Source organism: Lepidochelys kempii, chromosome 10 (assembly GCF_965140285.1).
Source record: "Lepidochelys kempii isolate rLepKem1 chromosome 10, rLepKem1.hap1, whole genome shotgun sequence".
NCBI lineage: Eukaryota > Metazoa > Chordata > Testudines > Cheloniidae > Lepidochelys > Lepidochelys kempii.
This window is the reverse complement of record NC_136389.1, coordinates 51,254,686-51,268,767: the sequence shown is the minus strand read 5'-3', so window position 1 is coordinate 51,268,767 and position 14,082 is coordinate 51,254,686. Positions and strand designations below refer to the sequence as shown.

Sequence of the window (14,082 nt, the reverse complement as noted above, 5' to 3'; positions counted from 1 at the left end):
TGTTGTGTTTTTTATAAGCCTAGGCTGCTGACTTGTTTAATGCTTTGAGTAGATACATCTTATTGCAAATATCAGTTATGTATAGAGGAGGTACAGTTGAGCATGTTTTCTTACTTGCTGTAACATGATTTTCAGTAAAGGACAAACTTTTTGTAGAACTTCCACTTCATATGGTGCTATCCTCCATTTGATAAGGACCAGATATCAAAATCAGGCTCTTTAAACAATTTGGTTTGGTGGGGAGGAGGTGGTGTACCACAGGTTTGTAAAGATCTAATATATAAATAAGATTTCAAACTCTTAACAAGCGTGTGTTTAAAGCAAATGTTGTTGTTGGGACATAGTAGCCAAACACACACACCTCAAAATCCTAGCAGTAAGCATTTTGCAAAGTGCTGCAAATAGATGGAAAACTTCAAGATGACTGGTATTACAGTTAGTTTTCCGGCTTGTTATCAGCACAGGATTGATTGATTTAAATCACTGATTTTAATTGTTTTGCGTTAGTACTTCAGTTATAAGAAAGGGTGATTCTTGTTGGTAACCATTAAAACAATCATTCGCAATTAAATAGAACCTTTTACTCTAAACTTCCTTCTTTTTGCTAAGCAGGAGGATACACTAGCTGTACACTTAAGCAATTACATAGTTTAATTTAATCAGATTCTTAAATTTTTACTTGCAATTTGTGTCAAGATTTATTTAGATGGAAATCCAAATTCAATTAATTGCACAAACAGCATTTACATTTTTTTTTATTAAACTACATTATGTGCTGGGTACAAACTTTTTCTCTCGTCAAAACATGTTTTGCATTTAAAATGAACTGATTTATTAAACAAAGGAGGTATCTGTAATAAGTGAATTGAACTGATTGTTTCTAGTCACTATGTCCATGAAGATTTTAGTACTAGTAAAGCTCATCCTCTTACAGCTAGTTGTTAGATTGGAAGAGGAAAACAAGCTCTTCTTTTTTTCCAACTTCCAATTGGTTTCTTAACTTTGAATGAACTAGTCATTGAACTGAACTAGCTGAATAAACAGAAATGAAGAAAATATTCCCTCTACACCTGCAGAAAAGATTACTGCTGTCAAAAGCTGGTTGAGTATTTTAACAAATTAGTTCCAAGTGCATAGTCAGAAATTCCCACCAATTCAGTGCTTTGATTGTCTTTAAAACTCAACAGCAAATGTACTGCTTTATTTTTAATTTAAATGATTAAAAGATAAGTTTAGGCTTTTAGAGACTGTCACTTTAAATTTAATTTTAAATAGTTTTGTTTAAATAAACCTGCATTTAAATATTTTTTTAAAATCATGACTTTTATCCATTCTGAATCAGGGCCCCTGCATTGAGTGAGACATCCTTTGACCTGGTCTAGATTTTGATCTTGAGCTGCTATTTCTGTTCATGCCCACCAACTCATCACTTGACTCTTTGGGAAATGCTAAACTGAAGTGTCTTTCAGCATGAACCAAAGATTGAAAAAATCTTCATTGTCTTTTTTTGGGATGGTCAATCCAGAACTCACTTGACAAGCTACAAGGCTGGAAAGAGGAATTAATTAGGCCACAATATGTAGCATTTCTTTTGGTACAAGATTATTTAGATGCTCTTCACTGAAAACATTATAGAGCTGTTGATGTTTTAATTTCAGTTAGTATCAATAGCCATTGAGCCCCATGAGGATGTAACAGTTTCATTAAACAGTGCCACTTGATTAGTTATGTCTACCAAACATTTGAATTATAATCAATTTAGCCTATTACAGAACTATAAAAACTGTAAGGAAATATCCATCAGGGTGTTGCTTAGTCTTCTCTTATTCTTTTACCCCCCCCCCCATAAGAATACGAGCTACATCCTTACAATAAACAGTTAAACCCACATTAGTATGTCATTAAGTTTAACTCATTTAAGACCAAAAGTAAAATATTCACGACGGGCAATATAAATACTTATCTGTAGCAAGAAATTTTATTACTTTGCAGGCTGAATTACAACTAGATCTTTATATGGATGTTTCTCTTCTAATGCCTGTTGCATAGGGTGCAAAACAAATGGTAGGTGTGCTAGCCTAAAAAAGTAAATCCTCAAATGCATTTGTTGGGAGCTGTTTCCGGCAACACAGAGTTGGTGAATTTGTTTTGCTTCATGGGAAACTTGCAGACAATACTTGGCACGAAGACTAGCTTTATTCTTTGTAAAATGAATCAATTTCATCTTTGTATTTTTCAAGCACAGCAAGTCGTTTTAATTTCATCGTAGGACCTAAAACAAAAAACATACCACCAAAAAACAAACCAAAGTTGATTACAAGAGGAGAGAGAAATTACAGCAAAGTTTCCTAGCTGGAGGGTCAACAAGCCCTAGTACATCATTCCTGCAAAGGGACTGACTAGTAGATGTTCCTGTTGCTTCAAGGGCTGATCTCTCATAGGAACTGTAGAATAGCTGGGGCAGAAACAAAGTAGTTCAGTCCAAATGATTTGTGGACAAAGCAATGTCAGGCTTCATGACCAGAGGTAACAAAATAGCTACTGCCCAGTTTAGTAATACTTTAAGAGAACTAATCAAGCTTTCTCCCTTAATGTCCTTAGTTAAAGAGCCCTCTCTTATGGCAGGTCTACACTATTGCTTAAGTAAATCTAACTTGCGTTCCTCGGGGTGTGAAAAACACCCCCCCCCAAGCAATGAAAGTAACAGCAACCTAAGTGTTGTTCACACCAGCGCTATGTTGGCAGGAGACGCTCTCCCACTGACATAGCTTCTGCCTCTCCTGGAGGTGGATAATTATGCCGATAGGAGAGAATTCTCATCGGCATAGAGCACCTTCACCAGACACACTACAGCAATGCAGTTACACCGATATAGCACTTCTGGTGTAGACCTGCCCTTAGCAGGGTTGTGTCTACTTGTTACAAGAGCCCTGGACTTGACATAACCTGCAGCCACCTGTGCACTTAGCCACCATGGGCTGGAAGCGAGGACCCCACATCGCGAGAAAGAATTTGGCCTTGCTTAGGCAGACAAAAACATCTGCTCAGCTGTAGTATTAAAGGATAGCTGACCTTGGTCTGGGTGCCTACCTGTACGTTTTTTTGCTAGAGTTGCTTTACTGATAAGAAGAAATTGAGATTTCTTTGCTGTTGCTAGGGAAATGGTCAGCCCATTAGGGGTTATTTTGAGTTATGCTTTGTTTTGAATTACGTATAAAAGAATTTAGTTAGTGTGTGTACTTTGGAGTAGTTCTTCTGAGAGGATTTCTATGAGCTTGCAGTCTGACAGCTATCTCCCCAGCGCGTAGGAGGAAGGCCAGCCACCAGAAACCTGCTGCTGTCACTGGATACTGCCTCAGACTTCGGGTAACTCTATTCCGGGGTGCTCTAAGTTATTTCTATTTTAGATGTGTGCTTTGTACTCAATAAAAACAAGGATTTTTGGGTAGAAGCACTCATGTATACCCGTCATTTATCAGAGGGAGGTGCTGTTCCCCCCCAATTTGTTTCCTGATATCACCTGGAAAACAGAGATTAGTTACCATAGGTTTGGGTTCAAATAACCTAGAGTAACATACTCACAGGGTCCTCCCAAAAATTGCATCTTACTTTCTGTGAGGTTGTGTTTTGCTTACTTTTCTCTCTATCCCCTCTCCCCCAATCTCATGTGATATGCACTAAAGACAAAATCATTATAATACTGAACGGAGCAAGGAATGTAATAACTCAGCATTACTGTAGCCAGGGCTGAAATAGGAGTTGGGAGATATATGCTTACTCCACTCACGGAGACTATAGGGGATAACTGAGTCAGAATGGATGGAGAGAAGAAACTAAGTATGCCCTCAGCTACACTAGTCAGCAGGGTGGAAGGAAGCAGATGCAGCCATAGAGGATACTGCTACCAAAAAAGGATCCACTCTCACACACATGGATGCATGCTAAGAGTATAATTGGTGTAGCTAATCATTTGATGGTATCAGTACAGAGCCTTGAAGGAGAAGCTTAATTTCAACCTGAGACAGAATGAGTCAAGAAGCTATTGGAGGGATTTAAGTCAGTGGGATGAGATGTAGTAGACAGGGAAGGTAACTATAGCTATGGTGTGGATGGATTTGAGTGGAAAGAAATAAGTCATCAGGGCTGTAGAAATGCACGCATTATTTCCCAAACAACTGCAACAACCTCCAGTAGGCCCTAGTGGATGGGCCCCACAATTCATTTATGCCCAAGACACTTTATTTTAAAAAAATCAGCTTCTTGGAAAAAAGTCATATCTATCTACTTGGTAAACATGAACCGCATTCCTATAAAGGACACCCCATTGTTATAACCCTATAAGGTTAGAGGAAGGACGACATGCTGTCTGCATTATTAAAGAAATAGAATGTAATGGATACCACACTGTTATTTTTCCGACATCTCAGTTCAGCCACAAACTAGAATACAGAATTTTTCTGTTCTGAAATAATGTTGTGAATGAAGGAATCAAGGCCTCAAACTTTTCATCCACTAGCACAGTTCAAATTCACTTGATCGGAAATCATTCTGGTATTGAATAACTGGCATGTGACTTTGGCACTTTTGAAAATTTTACCGCTAGACAGTATTATCCAAGATGCTGCTCAAGGCTAAGATTATAACCTGGAAGAAACTAACACTGACAGAAACAGACCCCCCACATGTATATTAACCTCCCACCTTTGACATGGTCCCTTTCTTCCTTTACTAGATCTTCTGTGTATTTGGCAACAGTGTAAATCTTTCATACAATATGTGACACACGGCCAGAAAGGGTAAGCATCCTGCAGGATAAATGACCCAAATTCAACCTTTAGAGACATGTTAGAAAAGTATGTAAATGGTAATTAGGGCCATTGTATGTCACATAGGCTAGAACTTTGAAATGTAAACCTGTATTATTAGCAATTAGAGGTGATACTAATTGTATGTGTGTACTTATATCTTGTTTGAGGTTAACATGTAACCAAACGGTTCCTGTCTATGCTGTATTCTGTTAATTCAGAGATCAAAAGGAGATCTTAACATTTAAATGAACTGTAAAAATAATAATATTACTGTATTCATCTCTCTGTGAATGTTGGAAAACAGGCAATTGCTTTATGTTAATCCATGTAGCTAATTACCGGTGATGCTTAGGAAATAGGTCTACTTCAAAGTCTCTCTGATTGCCTATTGTTCGCTTAAGGACTCCATGCTGTAAAGAGAAGGCCTGAAACTGTATAAAGATGTCTGGGGTCCTGATCATTTTTATCTCAGATCTGCTTGATGCTTTATGTGGGGAAGCTTGAGTCATAAATCATCTCCAGTCCTGCCTGGATCACCCTGAATATGAACATTGGACTAATTCTGAACTACAACGCTCACCATCTCTACTATAAAACTGATCTCAGAATGGTACTCATGTCTGCATGTATACTGATCTTTTAACCAATATGTTCTTTTTTAATAGATTTGAGTTTAGTTAATAAGGATTGGCTGTAAGCGTGTCCTTACACACTTACTGGAATATTCATTAATCTGGGAGGTAATGTGTCTGATCTTTTGGGATTGGTAGAATTTTCTTATATGATGAATAAGATTTTCAGTAATCCTCATCATATTTGACTTGGGTGTCTGGGTGGAGGCTGAGTTACTTTAAGGGAACTGTATCATTGGCTTCTGGGTAACCAGTGAGGTATTATAGAAGCTGTTTTGTGCTGACTTGGTAAATCTAAGTATTGGAATATCCACCAGCTTTGGGGATTGCCTGCCCCATTCTTTGCAGTTTGCCTGAATTGAGTTACCTCAGTGTGGCTCCCCTAGGATCCTGGGCACACAATACATCTTTAAATACCTACAGGGGTCCGCATAAATATTCTGTATTCCATTAGTTAGAAGTTAAAGTTGGTGAAGCAAGAAACTAGAACATCTTTCACCAACATATATTTATTTATTTAATTATTGCTCATAATTTTCCCTCCCCACAAAAGACAGGCCTTGGCTGCCAAATGACCTTGATTTCCTGGTTAATTTTTAAGCAAGGGTTACAATAAGATTTTGTTTTCTCTGATTAAACTGACTTCATTTTACCTTCTTCTAAAAAGAGAAAAAGCTGTGGACACAATTAACAATTATTAAATAGGTTGGCATATAGATTATATAATTTTTTTTGTATTTTTGATTCTTTCTCTGGCACCAAAATTGTAGGACTTCTTGAATTTCTTAATTTAAAAAAAAATTGATCAAGGATAACTTACCAGTATGTTATATTAAGGTTTTTATGAAGCTCCCATATTTCACAAACCATGGGTTAAATTTCAAATTGTAATATGAATTGATTTTATCCTGGAGTGGTTGACATCCCTAAGATTGTATCAATATCATTGTTCTGTAATCTGACAGTGTGAATTGCTATCAGAGAATTGTCACTTGTTTCGGAAGAGCTATATAACTCCCATCTCCACCATTCCTGAGAAATAGAAATCCCAATCTTACAGTACTCCACACCCCTCCTGTATTCACTTAGTATCTCAGTATAGATTAGTATGCAGAGGTCTCACCAAATTCTCCACCAGAAATGGAGAAATCCCTTTCCAGGACTGTCCATTTCTGAATATGCTGAACACTGGCAGTGGACTTCATGTTGACTCTGTCGATTCCTTCTTGAATGGCCTGGTAAACAGCCTGATCTCTTGTTGCCACAATCTCTGACACTTTAGTGGCTTTGCTGCCAATTTTCTGGCAGAATTCTCTGGCTTGCTCTGTCAGATTGTCAGTAGGATCGGATGTATCTGGGTCCAGAGCACTCTACAATATCAAGTGACAGAGTTTCAGTATTAATGGCTGGCTCCAATAGGGCACTAAGTGTCCTCAATCCCCACTCAAACCAGTGGGATTTGAGGGCAGCTCAGAGTATCAAAACTTAAGTGAAACAGTCCAAACTGCAGTCCTAAGTCTACAAAATGGGACCATTTGTGGACTCTTGCTAGATGAGAGATAGTTTGTCAATTTGGCCACACAACGCAAACAGGCTGGCTAATATGTGATCGTCATGTATGTGACATGATCACATTTGAAACATGTCAAAATATTTAACATAGAAAAAGCTCTGTATATACTCTGAATAAGTTTAGCACTGTGGGTATGTCTACACTGCATTAAAAGACCTGGCCAGAGTTAGCTGACTCAGGCTTGCGGGGCTCAGGATGCAGCACTTTGAAACTTCAGTGTAGACATTTGGGCTTGGGCTGGAGCCCAGCTTTGACACCCTATAAGGGAGAGGGAATCTCAGACTCTGGGCTTGAGCCCAAGCCCAAACCTCTACACTGCTATTTTTAACCCTGCAGCCCAAGCCCTGGAGCCCAAGTCAGCTGATCTAGGCTCTCAGACTGGGTGCTGTGGGCTTTTTATCACATTGTAGACATACCCTGTGTTTTTCCAAATCAATTGCATTGTTATTTCAAGAAATGTATTCAAGATGCTGTTTATAAAAATGGCTTACTGAAAATTGTATAGTTCTGTTTGATCTCTCGAGACAGAGCTGCTGTTTAAAATTAGAAAAAATATATATTTTTTACACTTGGTGGTGGGGAGGAATCAGTGACAGAGATAATAAATATAAAGGGTGACTAACCCTGGGACACCCGAGACAAGAAATTTTATATAATAATATACTGGGCCCTTTTTTTCATTCTGTTACTATAATATTTGCATTTTAACAAAGGACAATCTTTCAGTTGGGCTTGATCCTGTAGCTCAGCTATTCATAATCTTGTTCCTAAATTCATTCTTTGATTTCTTCCCAAAAGGAACAAATAGGTGGAAAATAGGGTCTGTTAGAAAGTAAACATTCTCTGTCTTAAGCATAAATTGTAATGAGAAAACATGGCCAGAAAAGCCTTTTGTGTAAGTAGCTATGAAACTGTGTAGCCTTTTGTTTTTTATGTATTGAGACTTTAAAATTCTAAGGACTCTGCCTGTGCAGAGTGACAACAGCCCATTATAGAGAAGGCAAATGCTGAACTCTCATGGAGACCTCACTTCTGCTCTTCCAGGTTTTTCTTAATGCAAGTGAATTTGAATTTTAGACTGAAAGTAAGTCTTGTTTTGTTTATGGAAGAATATTAGAAATGAATGTGAAGTATTTTTTCTGCTATACAGCATAAGGGCCAAATCCTGCTTGCTCACAGCAAATCTACCAGCGTGAGTAAAGCCAGCAGACTTTGTAATTTGAACATTTTTCCCAATGTGGAACCACACACACTTGCTATTTTTCAAACCAGAAAAATATCCAGGAAGTTTCAAGTCTTTTCACCCCTAGACTTCAGGCTTCATTAAACTAACAAGGTATCTAGAAGATTTTAGATCTCAGGAGTTTAGTGGGGTGTGATTTTGTCAAAATCAGCAGTAAGAGTAGTTTACCTTTAAGGTCAGCAACATTGATAAGAACTTCTTTTGATCTCCAATCAACATAGCATTGCTAACAATGGGCAGTTCCTTTTTGACCTCATCTTCAATTGGGATCGGAGGCACATTTTCACCTCCAGCTGTAATAATTAACTCTAGGCATAAAAAGAAACTTATTAGTTGAATTCAAATAATTTCCTCACAGCTGCCTAAGAGGTGGGCTGAACCATTTATCACATTCCTGCTAATAGAAGATAATAGGAATACCAATAGCTTTCAAAGAGAACAAAACTTGTTTAGCTGTGAAAATTAACCTTCCTGAAAGCCAGATATATCCTTTGCAATATCCCTAGAGGGCACTCTCTCTCCCTCTGTAACAAACACAAACACACACTATTGTGCATACAAAGCAAAACCCTTTATACCAGACTGCAGATAACCTAAACTCTTGGTTAACTGAAGATTAATTATGACTCTCGAGGTGTTACTGATAACCTGGGATTTTCAGCAGTTAGGCTCCCTTCAGTGCTATCTGGCATTCATTCTCTTTGTGCTCTAGTGTTGCGAAACTGCGAAAATCCCTTTCACAGCTGGCACCATAATAAAAAGCAACCTTAAAACCACCCAGAGGGGGCAGGTCAGCACAAGCAAGCACATGGAGATGGATCTTTAGAAGACGCAGATCGGCACGGAACAGCCAGGGAGTAACTGGGGCAGTCCAGAGTAGGGCTGGATGAATAATAGATTTCTTGGTTTGCTGCCAATAAAATAAATAATAATTAATAATTGTTTGGGGTCAAATGAACCACTGAATTCCTTGAAATTTTCAGCGAATCAAGAAGTCACAATGTCATTCCATTCTGAGCATTTTGTTTCCTTCAAAATCAAAATGTTTTGTTTTGTTTTTTGACCATTTTAAAATGTTTTTGATTAGTTTTATTTAAAAAACAAAGGACATTTTAAAGTGAAGAGTCATTTCAAATTTTAAAAAATGATTTAAAAAAAGTCTGTGACATGGCCAGAAAGGGTTAAGTAGCTTGCAGGCTAAATGACCCAGGGTCAACCTTTTGAGACATGTTAGGTAGGCTGGAACTTTGAAATGCAAACCTGTATTGTTAGAAAATTAGAGGTGATACTAATTGTATGTGTTTACTTATATCTTGTTAGATGTTAGACATGTAAACAGACAGTTCCTGTCTATCACTATAGCTACTGATTCAGAGATCAAAAGGGAATGTTAACATTTAGATGAAATCTTGGGTGAAATAATGTCATTGTCTATATGTCTCTTTAAAGTTTGTGGTAAACAGTATATGAACTGTTTAATGGATAAATTACCTTATTTCAGAGTAACAGCCGTGTTAGTCTGTATTCGCAAAAAGAAAAGGAGTACTTGTGGCACCTTAGAGACTAACCAATTTATTTCAGCATAAGCTTTTGTGAGCTACACCTCACTTCATCGGATGCATACTGTGGAAAGTACAGAAGATCTTTTTATACACACAAAGCATGAAAAAATACCTCCCCCCACCCCACTCTCCTGTTGGTAATAGCTTATCTAAAGTGACCACTCTCCTTACAATGTGTATGATAATCAAGGTGGGCCATTTCCAGCACAAATCCAGGGTTTAATAAGAACGTCTGGGGGGGGTAAGGAAAAAACAAGGGGAAATAGGTTACCTTGCATAATGACTTAGCCACTCCTAGTCTCTATTCAAGCCTAAGTTAATTGTATCCAATTTGCAAATGAATTCCAATTCAACAGTCTCTCGCTGGAGTCTGGTTTTGAAGTTTTTTTTGTTGTAATATCGCAACTTTCACGTCTGTAATCGCATGACCAGAGAGATTGAAGTGTTCTCCGACTGGTTTATGAATGTTATAACTCTTGACATCTGATTTGTGTCCATTTATTCTTTTACGTAGAGACTGTCCCGTTTGACCAATGTACATGGCAGAGGGGCATTGCTGGCACATGAGGGCATATATCACATTGGTGGATGTGCAGGTGAACGAGCCTCTGATAGTGTGGCTGATGTTATTAGGCCCTGTGATGATGTCCCCTGAATAGATATGTGGGCACAGTTGGCAACGGGCTTTGTTGCAAGGATAGGTTCCTGGGTTAGTGGTTCTGTTGTGTAGTATGTGGTTGCTGGTGAGTATTTGCTTCAGGCTGGGGGGCTGTCTGTAGGCAAGGACAGGCCTGTCTCCCAAGATTTGTGAGAGTGTTGGGTCATCCTTCAGGATAGGTTGTAGATCCTTAATAATGCATTGGAGGGGTTTTAGTTGGGGGCTGAAGGTGACGGCTAGTGGCGTTCTGTTATTTTCTTTGTTAGGCCTGTCCTGTAGTAGGTGACTTCTGGGAACTCTTCTGGCTCTATCAACCTGTTTCTTCACTTCCGCAGGTGGGTATTGTAGTTGTAAGAATGCTTGATAGAGATCTTGTAGGTGTTTGTCTCTGTCTGAGGGGTTGGAGCAAATGCGGTTGTATCGCAGAGCTTGGCTGTAGACAATGGATCGTGTGGTGTGGTCAGGGTGAAAGCTGGAGGCATGTAGGTAGGAACAGCGGTCAGTAGGTTTCTGGTATAGGGTGGTGTTTATGTGACCATCGTTTATTAGCACTGTAGTGTCCAGGAAGTGGATCTCTTGTGTGGACTGGACCAGGCTGAGGTTGATGGTGGGATGGAAATTGTTGAAATCATGGTGGAATTCCTCAAGGGCTTCTTTTCCATGGGTCCAGATGATGAAGATGTCATCAATATAGCGCAAGTAGAGTAGGGGCATTAGGGGACGAGAGCTGAGGAAGCGTTTGTTCTAAGTCAGCCATAAAAATGTTGGCGTACTGTGGGGCCACCCGCGTGGGGGTGGGGGGGGAGAGAAAACCAGGATTTGTGCTGGAAATGGCTCAACTTGATTATCATACACATTGTAAGGAGAGTGATCACTTTAGATAAGCTATTACCAGCAGGAGAGTGGGGTAGGGGGAGGTATTTTTTCATGCTTTGTGTGTATAAAAAGATCTTCTGTACTTTCCACAGTATGCATCCGATGAAGTGAGCTGTAGCTCACGAAAGCTTATGCTCAAATAAATTGGTTAGTCTCTAAGGTGCCACAAGTACTCCTTTTCTTTTTGCAAATTACCTTATGTTAATCCATGTAGTTGATTACATGATGTTTGGGAAACAGAAAGTTACATCAAAAGCCTATTGTTCACCAGCAACTACACACCACACCACAGAAACACTAACCCAGGAACCAATCCCTGTAACAAACCCCGTTGCCTTCTCTGTCCCCATATCTACTCTAGTGACACCATCAGAGGACCCAACCACAGCAGCCACACCATTAGAGGCTCATTCACCTGCATATCTACTAATGGAATATATGCCATCATGTGCCAGCAATGCCCCTCTGCCATGTACATTGGCCAAACCAGACAATCTCTACGTAAAAGGATAAATGGACACAAATCATACATCAGGAATGGTACATCCAAAACCCAGTAGGAGAGCTCTCAATAACAGATTTAAAAGTATCCATTCTTCAACAAAAAAAACTTCAAAAACAGACTTCAACTAGAAACTGCTGAGCTACAATTCGTTTGCAAACATAACACCATCTATTTGTGCTTGAACAGGGATGGGGAGTGGTTGGCTCACTACAAAAGCAATTTTCCCTCTCTTGGTATTGACACTTCCTCATCAGTTATTGGGAGTTGACCACATCCACTTTGACTAAATTGGCCTTCAGCATTGGTTCTCCACTTGTAAGGTAACTCCCTTCTCTTTATGTGCCAATATATATTTATGCCTGTTTCTGTAATTTTCATTCCATGCATCTGAAGAAGTGGATTTTCTACCTATGAAAGCTAATGCACAAATAAATCTGGTAGTCTTTAAGGTGCCACCGGACTCCTCACTGTTTTTGTGGATACAGACTAACATGGCTACCCCTCTGATACTTGTCTATTAAAGTAAAATTCTTTGACTATTACAATTCTCAATACATTGCACCATCCCATAAGCAAACAACGAGGGCTCCACTGCATTAAACTTGTGTCCTCTGCCTGTGCCTAAAATAAATTGTCATTTTAAATACATAAAACATTTTAAGAAATAATGTACTCATAGATTCATAGATACTAAGGTCAGAAGGGACCATTATGATCATCTAGTCTGACCTCCTGCACAATGCAGGCCACAGAATCTCACCCACCCACTCCTGCAAAAAACCTCTCACCTATGTCTGAGCTATTGAAATCCTCAATTCGTGGTTTAAAGACTTCAAGGAGCAGAGAATCCTCCAGCAAATGACCCGTGCCCCATGCTGCAGAGGAAGGCGAAAAACCTCCAGGGCCTCTTCCCATCTGCCCTAGAGGAAAATTCCTTTCCGACCCCAAATATGGCGATCAGCTAAACCCTGAGCATATGGGCAAGATTCACCAGCCAGATACTACAGAAAATTCTTTCCTGGGTAACTCAGATCCCATCCCATCTAACATCCCATCACAGGCCATGAGGCCTATTTACCGTGCACTCAGTACAGAAGAGTGCAGACAAATGGACTTCAGTGTACTATTGTAACTGAAAGCCCTACATTAAGGGACCTGATCCTGGAAACACTTTTATGGAAATGCTCAACTTTACTTATGTACTTCCATGGAAGTCAGTAGTACTACTGCTGCACGTGAAGGTAAGCACCTGTAAGTATTTGCTGAATCCATTTCTTAGTTGACAGTAGCATATTCAGTATTAACTAAGAGGCTTCTTGTCTGTATTTTAATTTGGTTCTTTGCCAAAATTTGTGGTATTGAATACAATAAGATGATAGAAACTTGACTAACTGTTTCAGTGGAATTATGTTTTTGGAGATTATCAGAATTTGCATATTGAGTAGATATTAAGTCTGGTAAACAGATGAGTCTAAGAAGGAAACAGAGGAAATGAGAAGGAAAGAAAAGGTTATGGAAAACTGACGTGTCTTATTTCTTACAAGAAACATTAGATTGTCTGACTTGTGTGCTGTGTTATGGTAAAACTACCATTTGGCAGTGAGTTGTGAGATAGGGAGAAAGTAGAATAGAGAGGAGAAAGAGGTTACCTCTGATATTCAGTGTTTACTTTTAAACCAGCTTATTGCTCCTTACACACCCCCTCTGAGATATCCTATACTTCATGGATCAGCATTTGTTTCAAACTCCCTAACTGTGATAATCTGTTGTCTCAGTGATACAAAAATAGTTATCTTTATAGTTATCAGTTTTTTAAAAACGTGAAGGGGGAAAAGCTTAACAAAGGTAGCACATTCAGTAGCTTAGTACCTGATCCCATTTGCTACTGAGCTTTATTCAATTCAGGTTTCAGAGTAACAGCCGTGTTAGTCTGTATTCGCAAAAATAAAAGGAGTACTTGTGGCACCTTAGAGACTAACCAATTTATTTGAGCATAAGCTTTCGTGAGCTACAGCATCCGATGAAGTGAGCTGTAGCTCACGAAAGCTTAAGCTCAAATAAATTGGTTAGTCTCTAAGGTGCCACAAGTACTCCTTTTCTTTACTCAATTCAGTGGCACTTGAGGGAACTCAGGGGAAATAGTTACTCACAGGTTTGGGTCCTAATTTCACTAGTGTTCAGTAACAGCTTTGGAGGCTATAGGGCAGGGAAAGTATATAATAGGC

The 14,082-nt window shown here is 39.0% G+C and overlaps 1 protein-coding gene across 3 annotated transcripts in view; it reads right to left on the bottom strand.

Annotated features, from left to right (window-relative positions):
- Window position 1: 1 nt before the first annotated feature.
- ACSBG1 (acyl-CoA synthetase bubblegum family member 1) overlaps window positions 2-14,082 on the bottom strand; it is a 68,970-nt gene continuing 54,889 nt past the window's right edge. For all 3 annotated transcript variants that reach the window (XM_073303550.2, XM_073303551.2, XM_073303552.2), the window contains exons 12-14: window positions 8,425-8,564; window positions 6,564-6,810; window positions 2-2,272 (exon numbers count right to left, since the gene is read on the bottom strand). In XM_073303550.2, coding sequence (XP_073159651.1) covers window positions 2,196-2,272; window positions 6,564-6,810; window positions 8,425-8,564 — 464 coding nt within the window. In that variant the 3' untranslated portion in view covers window positions 2-2,195. The remainder of the gene's footprint in view (window positions 2,273-6,563; window positions 6,811-8,424; window positions 8,565-14,082) is intronic.